Raw genomic sequence first — 24,059 nt, forward strand, 5'->3', positions numbered from 1 at the left:
AATATATTTCTGTAAGATCCCCTCCAAACAAACCTGCTGGACTATAACCTGGTGTCATGTGACTTATGACGAAAACATTTGTTGTTCCGCATCCTCATAGCAGTGGGATTTCAGGGCTCGAAGATAGGGACACTACCACTGCGCCATAAAAAACCTCTGCAGCAAATAGGTCCTCTTCTAGTGAATGAATGGGGAGAGGTTTCTTCTCAACATGGGATACAAATATTATACCCTCAGAGCCCTTTACACTAAATTGAGCCCTCTTCGATTGAATGAATGGATGCGGAGGTGCCAGAGTTGAATTGGTTGATAACGTTAAAAATCACATCTTCCCCCTGAATATGTGACACTACCGCTATAGCCCCAGAGCCCGTTGCAGTAAATTGGGTCATCTGCTGTTGAATGAATGAACGGGAATGAAAAGGGTGGATACACTGACGTGATTGTGAAATTCTCCACCAATCCCAAAGCTTGTGGTCGGTACCGACTAATCGGAGAGAGATATTGCAGAGGGTGGGACCAACACGACGCACAAAGCCAGCCGCCATTGGTCAGGTGGAGTAAGGTGCGCTCTGATTGGAGGGGACGCGAATGACGCGCGTCACTGAAGGAGGAGACGGAATGAAGAAGAAAAACAAAGATGGCGGCGCGAGGCTGCGGTTTTCTCATCGACTCAGCGGGCGGTTTCTGACGGAGGGAGGGGGCAGACAGGCATCGTTTACCTCAGAAAATACCTTTAAAATACATTTCAAATGAAAGCCAGAACTTTTCAAACAAAAGTTGTGAAGAAAAGGAGACAGTCCTCGGTGGCGTTTATTGTTTATTTTTGTATAATTCCCGGGGCCCGGGAAGGGGGAGGTGACAGTTATCGGGTGAACGAGAAAACAAATTAAAAATGTCGGCGGTGGAAGAGAGAGAGTCGGCGCCCCCGGCTTCTTCGGCGGCGGCCGGAGCCCAGGAGCTCAACAACCCCCCGGAGCTGGAGGAAGGTCCGAGCTCCAAGAAGCGGGGGGTCCGGCTGGAGGCTGGATTTGCTCAAGGCTTGTATCTATTAACTTATTTAAATGGTACCTACTGTATGGGGCTATGGTTTACATTAAAACCGGAGGGTCATGTCAGAGTGTTTGTTTATATTGAGCAGTTGTAGTTGGTAAAATACACTCCCTGGAGGAGCACCTTCTATGATGCTGCATTTCTTGCCTTCTGCCCTTCCCCCATTTGTTATCTCTCATCTTGATTTTACTTTTTTTTTGGTCAAATTTAATTTCATATTAATGAGAGTTGGTGTTCACTGTGTGTTATTAATTTGTTTGTTGAATTACTGGAAGAAAAAAATTAATGGTGTCATGTCATTTCTGATGTCAGAGTTTGACATTGAATGTGCAGATGTGAATACCAATCCGTTGTGAAAATAAATCAAGAACTTGTGGTTCTAAAAAAAAAGCAGTTCACTGATATTAATGGCATTGTCTCATTTGAGGATGATGATTTGAGTCTGACCAACAAACCGTTTCATGTAGTCACCCAATTTAATTAAAATTTTCTTTAACTTAATTAAAGAAAATAACCCTGGCAGGCTAAAATTTGTACAATTTGTTTATAAGATTTATTTATATGTCCCTTGCTCTCGATGTGGTCTCTGCCACATTGGGGAGACTGGACGCCAACTTGCAGAACATTTCAGGGAACAGCTCTGGGACGCCAAAACGAAACGACCCCACCGCCTTGTGGCTGAACGCTTTAACTCCCCCTCCCAATCCGTCAAGGACACGCAAGTACTCTGGTGCCTTCCCCTCCAAGCTCTAGCTACCTGACGCTTGGAGGAAGAACATCTTGTCTTCTGCCTTGGGACCCACCAACTACATAGGAGCAATGTAGATTTCACCAGTTTCCTTATTTCCCCTCCCCTCCCCCCACACCACACACCTTGTCCCAGATCCAGAGTTGAAAAATGTGGTGCTGGAAAAATGCCTCGAGGCCATGCCTCTAGGAATTCCCTGGCTGTTCTCTGGCATGGCACTCATCCACAGATTCTATCAACAAACACATTGACCTGGACCCAGTATACCGGCCATGCAGCAGACAGTTGGAACTGACAACCGGAAGCGGCAGAGACAAACCACTATAAATGCTGGAGGAAACATCACAGAGGCGCTTCACAAGAGGCTCCCAAGCACTGAGGATATCACCTAGACAGGAGATGAAACGTCTGCAACAAAAATTCCCAGCTCGGCGAACAGAACCACAACAATGAGCACCGAGCTACAACTCTTCTTTCAAACTTTGAATTGAGCATAGGAGTTGGGACATCCTGTTGCAACTGTCACACGAGCCACACAACACAAGGCATGGTCCTTCTCTGACTTACCATCCCTTGGAATATCGGGGGGAAGACACCCCTTTAATTGTAACATTCAGGAAATATGCCTTATTTCAACAAAAATGTGCTGTGCTCACAGATGTTTGGACAGAGAAAGGGAGTTGCAGTCTGGAGTGAAGCTCAACCTTCATTCAGAAAGAGAGGAGCAGCAGTAGCTTCAGAAGCTCACCGTCCAACTTGCGCATTCAGACAATAGGGGGCTCTTCTGGGCAAAATCTGGAAATGAAGCAATGTCTCCCCCTTTCCATTCCTTATCCTGGGAGGGAGAGAGAAAGGGGGAAGCACTGTTCACTTGCAACAACGGGAGGCAGTATGAATACAAGCAGGGAGCAGACTCTGCAAAAGTCAGTTTCAGTCGGCTTCTTCTGAAATATTGTGTGCAATCCTGGTCTCCCTCCTATAGGCAGGATGTTGTGAAACTTGAAAGGATTCAGAGAAGAGTCACAAGGCTGTTGCCAGGGTAGGAGGGTTTGAACCACAAGGAGAGGCTGAATAACATGGGGCTGTTTTCCCTCGAGCATCGCAGGCTGAGTGTGTGTTTTTTAAAGAGGTTTATAAAAACTTGAGTGTGGATGGGGTGAATAGACAAGGTCTTTTCCCTGGGATAGGGGGAGTTCAGAACTAGAGGGCATAGGTTTAGGGCGAGAGGGGGAAAATTTAAAAGGGACCTTGCAGTCAACCTTTTTTTTTGCAGAGGGTGAAGCGTGTATGGAATGAGCTGCGGAGGAAGTGGTAGAGGCATCTGGATGGTTATATGCAAAGGAAGGGTTTAGAGGGATATGGACCAAGTGATGGCAAATGGAACTAGACTAATTTTGGATATCCGGTCGGCATGGACAAGTTAGATTGAAGGATCTGTTTCTGTGCTTTATGTCTCTGACTGTATGACTGGTGAAAAGCGTTGGCATTCGTCGAAACATTTATGCAACAGAAAATTATAAGAGGGTAAAGATAAGCCTCACGTCATTGATCCATGAATCCCGGTGTAGTATGGATGTATTTCCAGTAATAGAGTCAGTATGGCATGGAAGGAGTCCAAAACGACGGCTTCTTTTACAAAAAGTCACACTTAAAACTTAAATCTGAGTCTTCTGGAAATGTAAGACAACCGTGCGTTAATATAAGACAGATAAGTCTGGGGTATATGTGACATATTTAATGGAATGTTTATGGCTCTAAAAGCCTGATTTGCAGTTGTTTCTGGGCTCATAATATTGCACTGCAGCATATTGTATATCTTCAGTAAGAACGTCAATACCGCATGATAGATGTCCATTCAGCAACTTGAGTGAACTCTTCCTGGAGTATGCAATCCACCACATTACCCTGCTGTATACATTTACGTATAGATCAGCACAAAGATCTTGGGTATTAAGAGAGGAAAGAATGATCCACAGAAACTAGAAATGTGTGTTCTGATTTTCTATTGTGGACTGACAGCGATGACCTTTGCAATCTCTTTCCACAGGAATATTACAAGAGAAGAATTTGGAGGCAGAAATCTCAGACCAAACATCACATCGAAGTCTGACAATCGCTTGATTCACCAGGACTTGGATATAGATGGCCTTGAAAACAAAAGGGAGAAGGTCTGTCTGCTTTGTTAGGTTTTAAATGTCAGTGTGACTGGAAACTCACAGAGTCTTACATACCCACACACAAGAGTAGTGACTGGAACATGTTTTACAGAGTTCTCCAATTATCAGAGGGTTCACCAGTAACACCACACCTATGCTGTAAGTGTGAGCGAGTTTCAACTGATTGTTGAACCTGGAGAAATACGAGGACACCTGCACCATGGAGAAATCATGAAAATGCAGGGAGTGTAGGAACGGTTTCCCTTCCCCGCCTGCCCGATATTCATCAGCATTTATATACCGGGCCATTCACCTGCATTCAGCACAGGAAAGGCTTCACTCAGTCGCATCACCTCCTGGTCCACATTGGGGAGAAACTGCTCATCTGCCCTGTATGCTGAAGCAGATGAAGGACATTTTTTTTTTCTCCTGGATGGAGCATACTGCAGGTATACCTGAAATAGATACATTTGTCTCTATCCCATTGAGTCTCCAGCACAGAGCCAGTCTGGGCTGCTCAATTGGTGTCTCAGTGTTTATTCTGCACCTGAGCCTACATCCACCCCTCTTCATTGCTCCCCCATCTCCCCTCCATCAGCATAAAGATATCCCCCACTTTTCGAAAGTTCACTTTACACTACTTCACTTTAACAAAAGACCTACATTAATACCTGTTCTCACAAACCGAAAGAAATCCGAAGAGGATTGTCGCTTTTACAAAGAAAGGCATAATATAAATTAATTCATGGTAATTGCTTCTTCGCTTTAGGCCATTTCGGCTTATGAAAGGAACACTCTACTTTCAAATAGTGGGGGAAAGCTGTATCAATACAATACAGCACAGTCACAGGCCCTTCTCACTTGCTTTAGGCACACAGACCCCCTCAAGCCTGTGCTACTTCTTAATTCTTACTTAGACCTGCTATTTATTGCCCATGTGTGGCTTCTGTTCCTCTGTTCACCTCCCCTTCATGCGTCTATCAAGATACACCTTAAACGTTGTTAAGGTGCCTGCTTCCATTACCTCCACTGGCAGTGCGTTCCAGAAACCCACCATCCCTCTGTGTTAATTCCCCACCCCCACCACTTTCCCCCCAAACAGTCCTTGAACCTCTTTTAGTTGAACTTTCTACTTTGGAGGGAAAAAAACACCTCTGACTATCATAGAATCCCTCCAGCGTGGAAACAGACCATTTAGCCCAACAAGACAACACTGGCCCTCTAAAGATTAACACATAGAGACTCGTTTTCTGACCCCCATTATCTACATTTACTCCTGACTGATGCACCGAACTTTCACATCCCTGAACATTGGGGCAATTTACACACAGACAATCCAACTTATCCTGCCTCTCCCTGGACGCTATGGGTAATTTAGCATCGCCAATCCACCCTAACCTATACAAGTTTGGATTGTAGGAGGAAGCCCGAGCACCCGGAGGAAGCCCACACAGACACGGGAGGTGGGGTGCAGGGACAATGTGCCAACTCCACACAGATAGTTGCCTGAGACTAAAATCGAACGCAAGTCTCTGGCACTGTGAGGCATCAGTGCGAACCACTGAGCTACCCTGCCACCCCTGTCCAGCCAATCTGTGTATCTCAGCATTTTGTCGAGGTCTCCTCTCAGCCTCTGTTTTTCCAAAGAAAATAATCCAGGTTTATGCCTCCTCTGCTCATAACGAGAGCCCTCCAGACTAGGCAATGTCCTGGTGAACCTTGCCTGTACCCTCTACCAGAGCACCCACATCCTTCCAGTAGCACCGTGACCAGAACTGCACACTATATTCTGAATGTGGCCATAATAAACAGCTGTAACGTAACTCTTACACTCAAGGAAGTGTGCTGTGTGCTTTCTTGACCACCGTGCCCACCTGCATTACCACTTCCACGGATCTATATGCCCAGATCTCTCTGTATGCCAGTGCTCCTATGTGTTCTGCCATTTATAATACAATTCTTATATTTCCTTCATCTCTATCGAGCTTCACCTTAACTGTCTTTCTCTCTTCATCTCTTTTTCCCCCCTTCTCATCCCTCCACACATCAGCATATCATAAGACCATAGCAGCAGAAATTAGGCCATTCAGCCCATTGAGTCTGCTTCGCCATTCAATTATGGCTGATAAGTTTCTCAACCCCATTCTCTCCCTTAACCCTTGATCCTCACGAACCTATCTATCTCCGTCTTAAATATATTCAGTAACCTGGCCTCCGCAGCCTTGTGGCAGTGAATTCCATAGACTCACCACACTCTGGCTGAAGGAGCCTCTCTTCCCTCTGTTCTAAAGGGTCTTCCCTTGACGCGAAGGCTGAGCCCTCAGGTTCTAGTCTGTCCTACCAATGGAAACACCTTCCCAACATCCACACCGTTCATTATTTTGTAGGTTTCAATTAGATCCCCTCTCATCCTTCTGAACTCCATGAAGTATAAACCTAGAGTCCTCTAATGTTCTTCATATGTTAAATTTTTCATTCCTGGACCATTCTTGTGAACCTCCTCTGAACATGTTCTAGGGCCAGTACATCCTTCCTGAGATACGGGGCCCAAATCTACATACAGTACTCTAATTGTGGGCTGACCGGAGCCTTACAGAGCCTCAGAAGTACATCCCTGCATTTATATTCAAGTCTGATCAAAATAAATGCCATCATTGCATTTGCCTCCCCAACTACTGACTCAACCTGTAAGTTTACCTTGGAGAGAATCCTGGAGTAGAACTCCATAGTCCCTTTTCACATCAGATTTCTGAATTTTCTCCCCATAATCCTTCTGTTCCAGAGTAGCAGCAGAGATTTCCAGACACCTCGATTGTTTTCAGGGATACCAAGGGATCTTTGGAATTGCCAGTATCTCAGGAGGAGGCAGAGGGGAATGTGGTGTGGTCCTGTAAACTGCAGAACTTTGCAACTCCCTGAATCAGCAGGAACTCTTTCTGGACCAAGAAACAAAAGGGCCACTGAGAAACTGCTACATCAGGAGGCAGAAATTAGGCCATTCAGCCCATTGAATGGTGGAGCAGACTCAATCATTCTTAAGTATCAAGGGTTACAGGGAGAATTGGGTTGAGAAACGTATCAGCCACGATTGAATAGTGGAGCAGACTCAATAGGCTGAATGGCCTAATTTCTGGTAGTTAACCATCCCTGGGAAGAAGGACGCAAAACAACAAGATGTTTCCTGGGACAGATGAGCGAAGTGTTTAATAAGCTCATGATAAAAGGACAATTAAGTTTGTCTGTGGAAGCAAGGCCCTGACGTAAAGGGTTTTTTTGCAGGAAACGCTGTATCAAACAAACCACTAAACCTCGAGGATAAGAAGGTAAGCTACAGACCGGAGATCTCCAGAAGTATGGGGAGGTGGTGTTAGAATCTAAAGAAGCATCACATCACAGATTTGAAAGCGAGGAATCTCCACCAGAATGATGTAGCAGCAGTACTTGGAAGAAGAATGCTGCACTGAATCCCTGGACACTTCCAGAGACAGATACTGTTGGGGGAAACTCAGTTAAATTCTGCCATCAATTGGGTGATAGCCAAGTTGTGAGTGAGGTTGAACTTGGTTACATCGAAGAATACAGCGCAGTACAGGCCCTTTGACCCTCGATGTTGTGCCGATCCAAGCCCACCTAACCTACACTAACCCACACTAACCCACTATCCTCCATATGCCTATCCAATGCCTGCTTAAATGCCCATAAAGAGGGAGCGTCCACCATTGCTACTGGCAGGGCATTCCATGAACTCGCTACTCGCTGAGTAAAGAATCTACCCCTAACATCTGTCCTATACCGACCACCCCTTAATTTAAAGCTATGCCCCCTTGTAATAGCTGACTCCATACGTGGAAAAAGGTTCTCATGGTCAACCCTATCTAAACCTCTAATCATCTTGTACACCTCTATCAAGTCACCCCTAAACCTTCTTTTCTCCAATGAAAACTTGAGGAGTTTTATTTTTGGTTGCTCCATACAATAAAGTGTTAATCATTGTTTCAGCAGTTAATTGTGTGCAGTTTCTGAGTTAAGAGCCAAATTAAGACGATTCACCCACAACCACAGTGAGAGGCTGGGATTCATGTTGACTCTATTGCATTCAGCACTACATTACGTCAATACTTTTATAAAGCAAAGGCTGACAGCCACACCTATCTCAAAGAAAAACACCCAGAGGAGCGTGTTGCCCAATAATCTGTAAAATTAGCATGAAAAGTGGTGTAACCTGCTCTAGTGATAAGAATAAATCCCCAACACTTTAAAATCAACAATCAGCAATTTATTTATCCAGCTCTCACGGTGAACAAATGAACAAAAGTATTAACATACTGGATACAGGCCAGGAGCAGATGGGTGGCACTAGTTTAGTTGGGGATCATGGACTGGTTGGTCTGAAGGGTCTGTTTCCAGGCTGCATGACTCCATAGCACGGAATGAATGAGGATCCATCCCAAAGATGATAAAGGTTTCAAGCACCACCTTAGGCAAATGTGTGGACACCCCTCCAGATAACTGAGGGCAGTGGGACACTGAGGGTCAGTAGATCAGTCAGCCAGCCAGTTCTCTCCAGGAGACTTGTCTCTCAAGAAAGGAAGTGGTTTCCTGCCCCATCAGCCAGATTACCCAGTTTGGATTAGGTCCTATATTTCCAACAAAATAGGTAGACAGGGCAGTGTCTATAACAAATATGTTATTAAACTTGGAAGCATGCTGAAGACATATACAAGGATGTTACCAGGATTCAAGGGTCTGTGTAAAAGGGAGAGGTTGGACAAGCTAAGATATTTTTATTTAGAGCATTAAGAGTCTGAGAGAGGCCCTTCGAGAAATGAAGAGATCGTGAGAGGGTGAATGCACTCAGACTTTTATCCCGGGGTTGGGGAAGTGAGGGCTAGAGGGCATCAGTTTAAAGTTAGAGGAAAAAGAATAAAAGGAAATGTGAGGGGCAACGTTTCTTTTCACGCAGACGGTGGTACACATATGGAATGAGATGCCAGCGGAAGTGGTTGAGGTGGGTACATTAACAACATTTAAAAGGCATTGGGGCAAATACGTGGATAGGAAAGGTATGGAAGGAAATGGGCCAAGTGCAGGGAAATGGGCTTAGTGTTGATGGACAGTTTGGTCGGTGTGGACCATGTTGGGCCGAAGGGCCTGTCTCCTGCTGTAGGACTCTATGATTTGCATCTCTTTGTTGGTCAGACAGTTTTGAGTTTCCAAATGGAACATCTCACAATCAGGCCGAATAAAATCCAATCTCATTCGTCAACTCTGATGCGGAGGTGCTGGTGTTGAATTGGGGTGGACAAGGTCAGAAGTCACATGGCACCAGATGAAGTGATGAGGGGGCAGTACTCATGAAAGAGCAATGCTCCTAAAGCTTGTGATTTCAAATAAACTTGTTGCACTATAACATGGTGTCGTGTGACTTCAGACTTCTTCAACTCAAACTTGATGGGATACTTTGTCCAACTCGGCATATTTTATCAAGATTGCTTGGAGGAATTCTTTTTTTTTAAAGATTAGATTCCCTCCAGTATGGAAACAGGTCCTTTGGCCCAACAAGTCCACACTGGCCCTCCGCAGAGTAACCCAGCCATTCCCCTATCCCTATTCCTCTACATTTACCCCAACTAATGCACCACACCGACACATCCCTGAACACTATGGGACAATTTAGATGGGCCACTTCATCCTAACCTGCACACCTTTAGACCAGGGGAAGGAAACCAGAGCACTCAGAGGTAACCCATACAGACGTGGGGCGTGCAACGTGAAAGCTACACACAGACTGTCTCCCCAAGGGTGGAATTGAACCCAGGTCAGCATCGTGAGGCAGTGATACTAACCACTGAGTCACCATGCCACCCCTGAGCCATGTAGGTGGGCTTGGTGGGGGTGAGTCCAGCACAAAACACAAAAGCTCACTGCACCCACTGTCAGAATGGGCAGGAGGTTCAGCCCTGGGGGTGACCCACTGCAGTGTCACTGGTGGAATCTGATTGTTGGATGCACTGGTGCCTCCGCAAGTTGCAGGACAATGAGAACCTCCGCCTGCAGTCAGGGCAGGCAAACGGCCTCTCCCCAGTGTGGACCCATTGATGGGCCAGCAGTTTGGAGGAGTGGGTGAACCCCTTCCCGCACTCGGGGCAGCTGAATGGCTTTTCCCTGGTGTGGACCCACTGGTGGGACAGCAGGTCAGAGGAATTGCTGAAGGCCTTACCACACTCAGAGCAAGCGAAAGGCCTCTCCCTCATGTGGATTTGCCGGTGTCTCAGCAGGTCCGAGGAATTGCTGAAGGCCTTCCCGCACTCTGGACAGCTGAAGGGCCTCTCCCCCGTGTGGACCCGCTGATGGGCCAGCAGGTTGGAGGATTTACTGAAGGCCTTCCCGCATTCTGGGCAGCTGAAGGGCCTCTCCCCCGTGTGGATCCGCTGATGGGCCAGCAGGTTGGAGGAATTGCTGAAGGCCTTCCCACACTCTAGGCAGCTGAAGGGCCTCTCCCCCGTGTGGACCCGCTGGTGGCTCCGCAGGTGGGAGGATTTGCTGAAGGCCTTCCCACACTCTGGGCAGCTGAAGGGCCTTTCCCCCGTGTGGATTCGCCGGTGGGTCAGCAGAGAGGAGGAATTGCTGAAGGCCTTCCCGCACTCTGGGCAGCTAAAGGGCCGCTCCCCCGTGTGGACCCGCTGATGGACCAGCAGGGAGGAGGAATTGCTGAAGGCCTTCCCACACTCTGGGCAGCTGAAGGGCCTCACCCCCATGTCGACCCGCCGGTGCCTCAGCAGGTTGGAGGAATCGCTGAAGGCCTTCCCGCATTCGGGGCAGCTGAATGGCCTCTCCCCCGTGTGGACCCGCCGGTGCGTCAGCAGGTTGGAGGAATTGCTGAAGGCTTTCCCGCACTCGTGGCAACTGAAGAGCCTCTCCCCTGCGTGGAATCGCTGGTGGGTCTGGAGGTTGTCCACCCAAGTGAATCCTTTCCCGCACATGGAGCAGTAAAACTTCCTCTCACCAGTGTGTATATGCTGGTGGGGCAGCAGGACACAGGAGCAAGTAAAGCCCTTTGCCCGCTCGGGGCAGGAGAACGGCCTCTTCCCAGTGTGATTGCACTGATGAGCCGCCAGGACAGGTGGGACATGGAAGCCCTTCCCGCAGTCGCCACAATTCCATGGTTTCTCAACAGGGCGTGTTTCCTCAGGTTTCTCCATGGCCGAAGCTTCAGCTGCACACACACGTGTACAACCCTGCCATGAATTCTTCTTTCCAGGCAGTAGAGTTGTTTCAGGCTCCACACCCAGTGCGCTGCAACAGTAGGGTCTTTCAACCGTACTCAAACTGGAACCAAAAAGAACGCTTTGCTCCTTCTCACAGAATCATAGTTGAAAATTGTTGCGGTCCTGATGGATTGAGTAACTATCAGACATTGATGTGAAAGTGAGGACTGGAGACGCTGGAGAGTCAGAGTCAAAAACTGCATCGCTGGAAAAGCGCAGCACAGCAAGCAGCATCAGAGAAGCAGGAGAATCAACATTTTGGACATAAGCCCTTTATCTGTTAACTTGAAACTTCTGTCTTCAGATAGTCTGTAAGAAAAGATTACAAAAGTCATCACTGCCAATCCAGTTTTTTTTATCGATATTTTTATTAGAAATTTAACATTTTAACAAGTTTACAAAAATAAACAAAACTCTCAGATATAAACATTGATATACAATTAATTCAAATATACAATAGCCAAAATTTAACAAAAAACAGAAAAAAAACGAAAAAGAAAAAAATCAAACAAAACTCAACTATCTACTAATCTAACCTACAACTAACCAGAGTGTATATTTAAGTCTCTTACATGCTCGGGATGTGTTAACATCAGATGTAATAAAACCCGTATTCGTGCGGGATTCGTCCCCCGAGGGGCCCCGGACCAGCCAGGTTTGTAATCTCAATTAAATAAAAGCCCTTGTTAGGATAGCCGAAATATCTGTATTTATGTAATTCAAGAAGGGCTGCCATATTTTATAAAATAATTCGGTCTTTCGGTGCACCATATTTGTAAGGAAGTCAAGGGGAATACATTCCATAATTAATCTGTGCCAATTTGAAAGTCCAGGGTGGCCCTCAGCCGCCCAGTTCACCAAAATATTTTTCCTTGCACGAAAGAAAGAATAGAAAATAGTCTCTTCCCGTACGTGTCCAGGGAGGGAAGGTTCGAAAAGCCCAAGAGGAGAGATACAGGGTCCACTTTAATTTCCGTTCCTAAAATTTCTGTCAGGGTACTTGCTACTTTAGTCCAATATCTACGGATCTTATGACAGGTCCATAGGCAATGTACATGAGTGCCCACTTCTATTTTGCATTTAGGACACATTGGAGATGCTCCTGTCTTAAATTTTGCCAATCGAACCGGTGCTATATGGGCCCTATGAAGTATCTTCAGCTGGATAGCCTGGGTTCTGTTACAGATAGTAATTCTTCTAGCATTTTCCCAAATATCATTCCACGTTTCTATAGATTTCTAGTCCCAAATCCTGATCTCATGTTTTAAGCAGATTATACATATCTCCCGATACTTTATCATGTAGTAAATGATAAATAGTACTGACGGAAAATACCCCCACTGGTCGTAGGACACTACATTCTCTATCTGATTTATAAAGACTATCTGATAACGTGGTCTTCTTCTGTATATAATCTCGAATTTGGAAGTATCGAAAGAGGTCTCCATTAGGTAATCCGAATTTCTGACGCAGCTGTTCAAAAGACATCAGGACCCCATCTTTAAATAGATCCCCTCAACATGAGATACCCCTGGATCTCCAGAGTTTAAAAGTGGCATCTGTAAACCCCGGTTGGAATCCCCATGCTCCCACTATCGGTGCATAAGGGGATGTTTTATGTGAATTGCCCTCATTTTGCCGCATTCTATTCCAAGCACTGCCAGTCCAGTTAAGAATGAGATATCAAGGCATTGACACTGACACCAGACAGAAACTGTACATATAGATGTGGCAAATGTTAGTGGCAAGCCAGAGTGATAGCACAGAAACAGACCCTTCGGTCTAATTCATGCGTGCCAACGAGATAACCTAACCTAATCTCGGCCAATTTGCCAGCATTTGGCCCATATCGTCTAAACCCTTCCTAATCGTATACCCATCCAGATGCCTTTTAATGTCATAATTGTACCAGCACCCACCACTTCCTCTGACAGCTCTTTCCTTAAACATGCCACTTTCTGCATGAAAGACTTATCCCTTAGGTTCCTTTGTTAAGTTCTTTTGCTTGAGCTTCTTACACTGCAATACTCCAACTTCTGTGAACAACCAAACTTTATTAAGTACAGTACAAGCTGTGGAGAAACTCTTAACACTCTTCACAATGCTTGAACACAACAGTACCAAAAAAAAACAAACCCCTTAAATAAAGTAAAACTGAAACAGAGGCTTACAGTTGAAGTTAGAAGGGCAGAAGGAGACAGTGTTAGCAGCCTTTCTCCAGACAGCCCACTGCTTAACTCACCCAAACGAGACTTCAGCTTTCAGGACTGACCACTCCCCTTTCATTGTACAGGTCACTTCTAAAACATAAAAGCTTTGGCCTCAAGTCTCATCTGTTCACATATAACCAAAAATGCCTCCCAATACTGTTTTTCATCTCGGTACTAAACCAGTCACTTCGGAGCCCAGGTTTTTTTACCACCCCTCTGATAAAAAACCAAGGACACAGCATCCTTGAGAAGAAGGACCAGCTTTTAGTAAAAAGGACCAGCTTTGTGACTGAGGGATATAGGCCAAACACTGGCAGGTGGGATTAGATTAGTTTGAGAACATAGCATGGAGTAGTTGGACTGAAGGGACTGTTTCTGTGCTGTTTGACTCGGTAATTGTTCTGCAATGGTCTGAAAACCATTTCCTTGCCTTCCCCCATAAACATCCACTTCTTTGTTGTTCCTTTGTTGAGACTCATTTTCCATGAGTTTGCCAACTGAGACACAGACCTGGCCCAACTTTTCCAGAATCTCTCCCCTCCATAAATTGAGATTGAGAGAGAGAGACACACACAATAGGGGTGTCTCTGATTAGGAGGACCACGCTCCTTCCGGGCAGCACGGTGGCACAGTGGTTAGCACTGCTGCCTCACAGCGCCAGAGACCCGGGTTCAATTCCCGCCTCAGGCGACTGACTGTGTGGAGTTTGCACGTTCTCCCCGTGTCTGCGTGGGTTTCCTCCGGGTGCTCCGGTTTCCTCCCACAGTCCAAAAGATGTGCAGGGTCAGGTGAATTGGCCATGCTAAATTGCCCATAGTGTTAGGTAAGGGGTAAATGTAGGGGTATGGGTGGGTTTCGCTTCGGCGGGTCGGTGTGGACTTGTTGGGCCGAAGGGCCTGTTTCCACACTGTAATGTAATCTAATCTAATCAAAATCAGATGAACTCAGCCTTGAATATATTCAATGATCCCATAACTGCAGGAAGACATCCCCACTTCTGATCTCAATTCCTCTTGCTAAGATAACACCTGCTTTGTTCATTGCTTGCTGCACCTACCTCACAACTGGCATTAACTGGTATGGAAGGACGCTGAGGCCCCTTTATACACATTCCTGATGAAGGGCTCGTGCCTGTAACGCTGACTCTCCTGCTCCTCGGATGCTGCCTCATCTGCTGTGCTTTTCGAGCACCACACTTTTTGACTCTGATCTCCAACATTTGCAGTCCTCACTTTCTCCACATCCCAATATATCACCATTTAAACAATGCATCTCCTTTCTGCTTCCCCGCCCACAGGGAATGCTATCACTTCACATCATGGTACTGCATTTTCCATGAGTTTGCCAACTGAGACACAGACCTGGCCCAACTTTTCCAGAATCTCTCCCCTCCATAAATTGAGATTGAGAGAGAGACACACACAATAGGGGTGTCTCTGATTAGGCGGACCACGCTCCTTCCGGTCCTCCAGGGCTTCCTATTGGCCCAACAAAAGAAGATCACGCGCAGTTTCCGCGGACAACCAGGAGCACGCGCAGGTTTTGCTGACACCGGCGAACATGCGTAGTGTGTTGTCACCGAGGAGCATGCGCAAGATGCTCTGTGACGTTGCTGGTGTTACCGACAGGTTTTGTGCCCAAATGACACTCGGAGACAAGAAAGGCTGGAGCGACATTTTATATTTATCCTGCAGCTCCACATTTTATTTGACGACTCATCTTTTCCTCAGGGTAGGGGACTCCCAAACTGGAGGGCATAGGTTGAGGGTGAGAGGGGAAAGATTTAAAAGGGACCTAAGGAGTAGAAAAAAAGTGTGAAAGTTAATTCCCCACAAGTGCCCTCTCCAAACCTGCACATCTTTGGATTGTGGGGAGAAACCGGAGCACCAAAGGAATCCCACGCAGACATGGGGAGAAGGTGCAAACTCCACTCAGACAGTTGCCCGAGACTGGGATCAAACCTGGGTCCCCAGCGCTATAAGGCAGCAATGCCAGCCACTGAGCCTGTTCAGAAAAAGCAGCAATTGATTTATATGAGGGTGAGGGGGGAAAGGACTAAAAGGGACCTAAAGGGCAACTATTTTACACAGCGGGTGGTGCATGGATTGAATGAGCTCCCAGAGGAAGTGGTGGAGGCTGGTACAATTACAATATTCAAAAGGCATCTGGATGGGTATATGAACAGGAAGGTTTGGAGGGATATGGGCCAGGAGCTGGCAAATGGGCCTAGATTAATTTAGGATATCCGATTGGCATGGAACAAACAGTTTGTTTCCACACTCCACTACTGTTTCTATATAGTCAGAATTGTTATGACACGGACTGCACCCCCCCCCCCCAACTAATTTAAACCCAAAAAAGATTTACCCCATGTGGTAATGTGAAAATTCAAGAGGTAAGGAACTGTTTCTAAAAGTCACTATTTAAAGTTTTATTTAATGATCTAGGACACTAACTCGCAAGTGTTTAAATCTGCTGGGATTTTTCGTACCGCCAAATCTATTCAAATCTGTCTAAACCAGTTCAAATCTCGGACGAAAGCCCTCAAATTTTAAAACATTGTGTGCAACCTCCCCCACCTAATTTAAACCAGCAACATAGAGAAGGTTTAACCCATGCAGTAATCTGTGAAAATTCAAGAACCAAGAAACTATTCCCAAAGGTCAGTATTTAAAGTAAAAATTAACAACTTTATTTATTAAAGTCTAACGGAGAATAATTAATTAACAACTATTTACAACTCCTGTCTCTAACCTATCTTCTACCTTCCCCTATACGATACCAGTCCAATAAAAACCCCTAATTAAGATTTACCGAAAGATTCAAACTTCAAAACCAGCCAGCTGTTAAATCTTCTCTTTGTATCTTCCTCTGTAGATTTGCTCTCCAGGTCGGTGTCGATGTTTTTTCTCTGTGCAGACTCCTCTGGACAGGTACCTCTCAGGAGTTCTCACTAGCAGCCTACATTTGTTGGTCTTTTGGCAGTTCTCCTGTAACTGTTCAACTTTTTGTTTTGATTTTGTACTCCAAAGCATCAAATCGTTTCATTGGTGTTAATATTAGATTGGATTAAATTCCCTACAGTGCGAAACCAGGCCCTTCGGTCCAACTAGTCCACACTGACACTCCAAACAGTAACCCACCCAGATCCATTTCCCTCTGACGAATGCACCTAACACTACGGGCAATATAGCATAGTCACTTCACCTGACCTGCACATCTTTGGACTGTGGGAGGAAACTGGAGCACCCAGAGCAAACCCAAGCAGACACGGGGAGAATGTGCAAACTCCACACAGTCAGTCACCCAAGGCTGGAATCGACCCTGGTGGTGTGAGGCAGCAGTGCTAACCAATATTCTCAAAATACTAAATTCAAACTTGATTGGAATTCAGTATTTTGGGGCAAGATTTAAATCGATTGGCCAAAATTGAGTATGTTTTTGTCTCCAGGCAACCCAGCTACTGAGCTGTTCGACCAAATGTTAAATTGTTACCTTGTTCAGAACGTTTGGTGCTATGTCAGGTGGTTCTGCTCGCTTTTCAACTCTCTTGAAGGTAGAATACACCTCTACACCTTCTAACAGAACCAATTTTTCAAGACTAGGGTTCGGCCATTCACCCCTAACAGGAGAAAGTGAGTACTGCAGATGCTGGAGATTAGATCAAGAATGTGGTGCTGGAAAAGCACAGCAGGTCAGGCAACATCCGAGGAGCAGGAAAATTGACATTTCGGGAAAATTGACATTAGATTAGATTAGATTACTTACAGTGTGGAAACAGGCCCTTCAGCCCAACAAGTCCACACCGACCCGCCGAAGCGCAACCCACCCATACATTTACCCCTTTAACCTAACACTATGGGCAATTTAGCATGGCCAATTCACCTGACCCGCACATCTTTTGGACTGTGGGAGGAAACCGGAGCACCCGGAGGAAACCCACGCAGACACGGGGAGAATGTGCAAACTCCACACAGTCGCCTGAGTCGGGAATTGAACCCGGGTCTCTGGCGCTGTGAGGCAGCAGTGCTAACCACTGTGCCACCGTGCCGCCCACTGGTAACACGACCCTGATGGGATCCGAACCCACAACCTTTGAATCGCAACCTGAACAGAGATGTAGAAGTCCAACGTGCTTTCCATTGCGCCACAGAGCCGCGCCATTTCGAGCAAAAGCCTCATTCACCCCGAACAGCCTGTCCTCAACTGCACATAGTTCAAAGCAAGTTTGAGAAAGATGGCTGCAGCTTTGTCTTAATATAAAATTGAACATGCGTTCAAACTTTACTGCTATTTCTGAATATATTATTTTAGCTATTCTCAATTTGAAAGATCAGCCATTTCTCGTGCACCCCCATCTCCCAGGCAGTTTCATCATCAACCATTCTCTCTCTCTCTCTCTTCTAAGAGCTTGATACAGCGATCAAAGAGAGCTTGAGGCATGAGAAAGTTCAGTGGGAGTTGGAAGAGAGACAGAATGGACAGGGTGACAGAGTGTGGGGGCCATTGAGAGACTGGGGGGAACAGAGGGTGGTGGGGGCGGAAAGGAAAGACTCGGGGGTCAAAGGGTGGAGGAAGAGAATGAGGGGGAAAGAGAGAAAATGGGGGGCAGAGAGTTGCGGGGTGAGAGAGAATGGATGGGGGCAGTGGGTGGGGAGAGAGACAGCACAATTCCCACCTTCCCCAGGACTGGGGCAGTGTCCCATGAACTGGAGCCTACTCCTCCCACAGCAGGTCATTTCTCAATCCACATATGGCTAAAGGAGAAGAATTATGTAATCCCTGCACGCCATTTCACCTATCAAATTCACACCGACCTTCCACACAGCATCCCACCCAGACTCATCCACTTACCCAACAGCCCTGCAGTTCCCCATGGCTAACCCACTCTAACCTGCACATCCCTGGACACTTTAGCACAGCCGATCCATCCAAAACTGCAGATCCTTGGACTGTGGAAGGAAACCGGAGCACCCAGAGGTAACCTGCGCAGACAGAAGGGGGAGAACATACCAAAGTTCACACAGACAGTCACGAGAAGATGGAATCAAATCGCTTCTAACAATTCTCCCATACCTGCAAAACCCTGAGCACCATGGGTAATTTAGCAGGGCCAATCCACCCTAACCTGGGCAAAGCTAAAAATCACATGACGCCAGTCCAACAGGTTTATTTGGAAGCACTAGCTTTCGTAGCACTGCTCCTTCATCAGGTGGTTGTGGAGTCTAAGATCATAAGACACTGAGTCTACAGCAAAACATTACAGAGTCATGCCACTGAGATGATATATTGAAGAAGCCTGGATTGTAAAGTCTTTCATCTTTAGAATGAGTTGCTGGTGTCATTAATATGTAAACCCCAGAACTTCTTATAAGACACCTACTCAAGATAACAAGGTTTTATAAGAAAAGATTACAACTTAGCTCAGACAATGCATTAAACGTGTGAGGCCAGAGTCTGTCTGCATCCCAGTTTTTGAGTCAGACTAGTTCTATTTCCAAAGTGGAATTTATAAAATATTCCATGTATTATCTGCCTGCAGATTGTGCATTTTTTGAGTAAAATAGATGGTATCTGCAAATACAAATTCACCCCATAGACCTCGGTGTGTGCACGAGGGAGAGTAAAAGTCTAGTTCCATACTGTATATCTCTATGTCTATTGCATAACAGATGCTTTATTTCTGTTGATGTAAATATTGTTATAAATCGTAGCTGGGTACTAATACTTAGATGTAAAGGAGAGACAATTTTTCAATTAGGGCACTATAAGAATCCTGGCAGACCCCTATTTCGAGGTTACTTGCCAATGAACAGACACAAGCACCTATTTAATTCTAACTTTTCGCCTTTTTTGTTATATTTTCTGGTATGATACTCTGTGTCTGGATGGTTGACAGGCTGGGAGATTGTGGGCTGGACTTTGATTGACTTTTATTGTTCCGGAAGGTGTCAAAGGAGGTTAAAGCTTCAGCAGAAATGAAGCAGAGCTGAGAACGGACAACAACTGTGTGGGAACAGGGAGATCAATAGAGGACAAAGAAACCAGGACCTGAAATCCGAGCTGACACCAGACTACCTTGTGATCAGTGCTTTGATTAGCAGTGTCAACCCGCTACCTTTACCTAGCTTCTCATTCGACTTGAATGCCACATCTCCCCTCAATATTTAGGATCCAATCCTTGTCATCCTGAAGCTATGTCTCTGTAAGGAGTCCCAGATCATAATTATTCTCTTCAATGTGTGCAGTCAATTCATTCACTTTTGTTACGTTGCAGCGCTATTACGACAGAGTAACCCCCTCTGCTAAATTAAACCAGAAACACAGAAATGATTCACCCCACGCAGTAATATGTAAAAGTTTGAGAGGCAAAGTACTATCCCAGAGGTAAATATTTAAAGTAAGAATTAACAACTTTACTCTTTATGTCCAACACAGAGTATTAAAACTCACAAAAATGCCTGGTTTTATAATCCAAAACATCGGATCATTTTATTGGTATCAATATTATCAAAATACATAATTCAAACTTGATTGGACTTTGGTATTTTGGGGCAAAATTTAAACTGATTGGCCAAATTTGAATTTGTTTGTGCCTCATGGCAACCCAGTTGCTCTATTTGTGTTGACCAAATATTACATTCTCATCTTGTTTAGAACACTTTGTTCTGCTCAGCTTTTTAACTCCCTTCAAGGTACAGTACCTCTACCCCTTCAAGGTACAGTACCTCTACCCCTTCATAACAAGCACAAATTCAGATACTGAGCTTTTAGTTTTATTGTTTGTAATCTTTTGAATCCAGTATTAATTGCTGGTACGTTTATTCTCCTTGTTCCTTTCTATTTTTCTCTGACGTCCATTTTCCACATCACTACATTGCTTACCAACCTTGATTTGGATTGGCCATGCTAAATTGCCCATAGTGCCCAGGGATGTACAGGTTAGGTGGGTTAGCCAATGGGAAATGCAGGGTTATTGTTTCATAGTAATAGAAGTAGGAGTAGGCCGTTTGGCCTGTTGAGCCTGCTTCACCATTTATTAAGATCGTGGCTGATCTATCCATCATCTCAGCTCTTCTTACTTGTGTTATCTCAAACTCTTGATTCCCTAAGGGGCGCGAGGGGTGTATGAGCAGGATGGTCTTCGGAGGGGTCAGAATGGACTTGATGGGCTGAATAGCCAGCTTCCACACTGTAGGGCTTCTATGATTTACCGCAGTTGTGTTTGCCTCAGATCACAGCTCCCAGAATCTCCCAACTTCTGCAAATCGAAAGACAAATCCCACCCTGCCCTCTCGTATGTACGTTATCTAAATGCTTAATTGTTTCTAGTAAATACAGCCCACACCTCCCTCTGCTGCCAGTAACGTTTACAATGCTGATGAAACAATGCCATTCCTGCAGTACTGAAAATCGTAAGGCTTCTAACAATACCAGTTACTGATTCACCGTCCTCCTGATGGACAACATTGGAAATACAATGTTGGAGGCTGGCAGAAATGAGCAGTTTAACTCAAAATTCCACCTAACCCTTCACTGGGCACCCCAATCAGCACACTGTCCTTACTGCTGGTAAGCCTTAAAGCACTTTACCCCCACAGTGCAATGAATTCCTACTTTCCACCAAAATCCTAGACGTACTCACGTACTCAGTTGCTGTCTCACCAATGAAATATTTCATTGTCACTTCTTCTGCTTCCAGTAAAGGCAAAACATCTTTGAAAGCTGCTCTGAAAGTCCAATCTTCACAACAACACTTCTGCTTTCACACAAGATGATTAAAGTCATACAACACAGAAACAGAGCCTTCGGTCCAACTCATCCATGCCGACCAGATATCCTAAACTCATCTAATCCCATTTGCCAGCATTTGGCCTGTATCCCTCTAAATCCTTCTTATTCACATACCCATCCAGATGCCTTTTAAATGTTGTAATTGTAGCAGCCTCCACCATTTCCTCTGGCAGCTCATTCCAAACATGCACTACCCTCTGTGTGAAAAAGTTGCCCCTCAGGTCCGTTTTAAATCTTTCCCCTTTCACGTGAATTCTATGCCCTCTAGGTTTGAAGTTGCCTACCATGGGGAAAGGATTTTGTCTATCCAACCTATCCATACCCCTTATAAACTTCTGTAAGGTCACCCATCAGCCTCTAATGCTACAGGGAAATTATCCCTGGCGTATTCAGCATCTTCCTATCGCTCAAACCCTCCAACTCTGTCTACATCTTTGTAAATCTTTTCTGAACCCTTTTAAGTTTCACAACGTTCTTCTAGAGGAGGGCAACTGGAATTGCACACAGTTTTCCAAAAGTGGCCTAACATGACCTCCCAACCCCTGTACTCAATGCTCTGACCAATAAAGGAAAGCGTACCAAATGCCTTCTTCACAATCCTGTCTCCCTGCAATTCCACTTTCAAGGAATTATGAACCTGCAAGGACACTGTTTAGCAACACTCCCCATTAACTATGTAAGTCGTGCCCTGATTTGCCTTTCAAAATGTAACACCTCACATTTATCTAAATTAAATTCATGTTGCCATTCCTCGGCCCATCAGCCCATCCGATCAATTCTAATTTATATTGAACTTTATTTCCTCTCTCATCCCCTAAAAGCTGAGAATCTCCATCCCCCACACACTCCCCCCGTTCTGACTTTGCTGAACCTAATTCCTGCTGTAACTCATCCTGAAGGGTGTGGTTCATGCTGATTAACAGACCCACACTCGGGGGAAGTGGAGATCTAATTGAAACAGACAGAATTCTGAATGGCCTGGACAAAGTGCACATGGGGAAGATGTTCCTATTGGTAGGAGAGTCTAGGACCCGAGGGCACAGCATCAGAGTAAAAGGAATATCTTTTAGAACAAAGATAAGGCGAAACATTTTCAGCCGGTGAGTGGTGAATATGTGGAATTCATTGCTACAGAAGGCTGTGGAGGCCAGGTCACTGAGTAGATTTAAGATGGAGATAGATAGGTTCTTGAGTATCAAGGGGATGGAGGGTTACAGGGAGAAAGTGTGAGAATGGGATTGAGAAACTTATCAGCCAGAACTTAATAGTGCAGCACCCCTGATGGGCTCAGAGGCCTAATTTCTGCTCCTGTGTTTTATGGTCTCTTGCTGTTCTGGACTAGGAGTGTGCAAATTGGGAGCAGGAATAGGGCATTTAGCCTGTCGAGCTTGCACCAGCATTGAACAGATCATAAGTAGATCTGAGTATACCGACGTAAAACGCTAAAACAAGGACTGCAGATGCTGGAAACCAGAGTCTAGATTAGAGTGGTGCTGGAAAAGCACAGCAGATCAGGTAGCTCCTCGGATGCTGCCTGACCTGCCATGAATATACCTACATTCAGGTTAATAAGCTGGAAATTTTTCCACTGGAGCAGAGGAGGATTATAACATCGTGAGGGGTATAGATCAGGTGAACGGCCAAAATCCTCTCTCTAGGCTGGGGGTCAAGATTACTGAGCAAATTTTGAAAGAGAGAGAGGAGAAAGATTTTAAAAGGACATGAGGGTCGCCATTTTCTTCCCCCCTGAGAGTGGTTTGTGTGTGGAATGAATTTCCAGACAAAGGGGTGGATGCAGATACAGTTAGAACATTTAAAAGACATTTGGATTAGTATATGAATGATGAAGTTTAATTTAAATAAATGTGAAGTGCTGGATTTTGGGAAAGCAAATCAAAGTAGGACTTAGCATAAAGTGTATAAGGTCCTGGGGAGTGTTGCTGAATAAAGAGACCTTGGAGTGCAGGTTCATAGTTCCTTGAAGGTCGAGTCCCAGGTAGAGAGGATAGTGAAGGCAGCATTTGGCATGCTTTCCTTTATCGGGTACAGCACTGAGTAAAGGAGTTGGGAGGTAGTGATGTTGCAGCTCTACAGGACATTGGTGAGACCACATTTGGAATATTGCATGCAACTCTGGTCTCCTGCCCATCAGAAGGACGGTGTGAAACTTGAAAGGGTTCAGAAAAGATTTACCAGCATGTTGCCAGATTTGAAAAAAATAGCTCTCGGGAAAGGCTGAATAGGCTGCGGCTGTTTCCCTGGAGCGTCGGAGGCTGAGGGATGACCTTAGAGGTTTATAAAGTCATGAGAGGCATGGATAGGGTAAATAGACAAAGTCTTCTCCCTGGGGTGGGGTAGTGCAGAACTAAAGGTTTTGGGCGAACGGGGAAAGACATAAAAGAGCTCAAAGGGGAGCCTTTTCACACAGTAGTGCATATATGAAATGACCAGCCAGAGGAAGTGGTGGAGACTGGTATAATTACAGAATTTAAGAGGCATTTGGATTGGTCTATGTGGGATATAAATGAATTAATGTTATTTCTGCAAGTATAAATTCTGATACAGAATAGGAATGAGAAAATACATATTCAGCAAAAACAAAGGATATGTGAGCATGAGACATGAATACAGAACAATGGTGGATATATGGGCAAACAGGAAAGCATCTGTTTCCCTTCCTGAAGACACAGGAACTAACCCTAATCAAAGAGGTCAAAGTGGCCTCTGGATGGAAATAGATGCTGATAGAAGAAAAGATATGCCTAATCAATAATCTATAATAGACTGACGTCAAACACCCTTATGGGAGTCAGAGATAAGAGTTTGTCAC

The 24,059-nt window shown here is 45.3% G+C and overlaps 1 protein-coding gene across 1 annotated transcript in view; it reads right to left on the minus strand.

Moving 5' to 3' along the window:
• Window positions 1-24,059, minus strand: part of LOC148143160 (uncharacterized) — a 223,379-nt gene that overhangs the window by 190,306 nt on the left and 9,014 nt on the right. Inside the window, 3 exon segments of the mRNA XM_087975782.1 lie at window positions 5,777-5,782; window positions 10,138-11,534; window positions 18,330-18,420. Coding sequence (XP_087831908.1) covers window positions 5,777-5,782; window positions 10,138-11,159 — 1,028 coding nt within the window. The 5' untranslated portion in view covers window positions 11,160-11,534; window positions 18,330-18,420.

The sequence above is a fragment of the Chiloscyllium plagiosum genome, unplaced genomic scaffold (genome assembly GCF_037043375.1).
Source record: "Chiloscyllium plagiosum isolate Xiang-an unplaced genomic scaffold, Cpla_swu_hap1 HiC_scaffold_27, whole genome shotgun sequence".
Taxonomy (NCBI): domain Eukaryota; kingdom Metazoa; phylum Chordata; class Chondrichthyes; order Orectolobiformes; family Hemiscylliidae; genus Chiloscyllium; species Chiloscyllium plagiosum.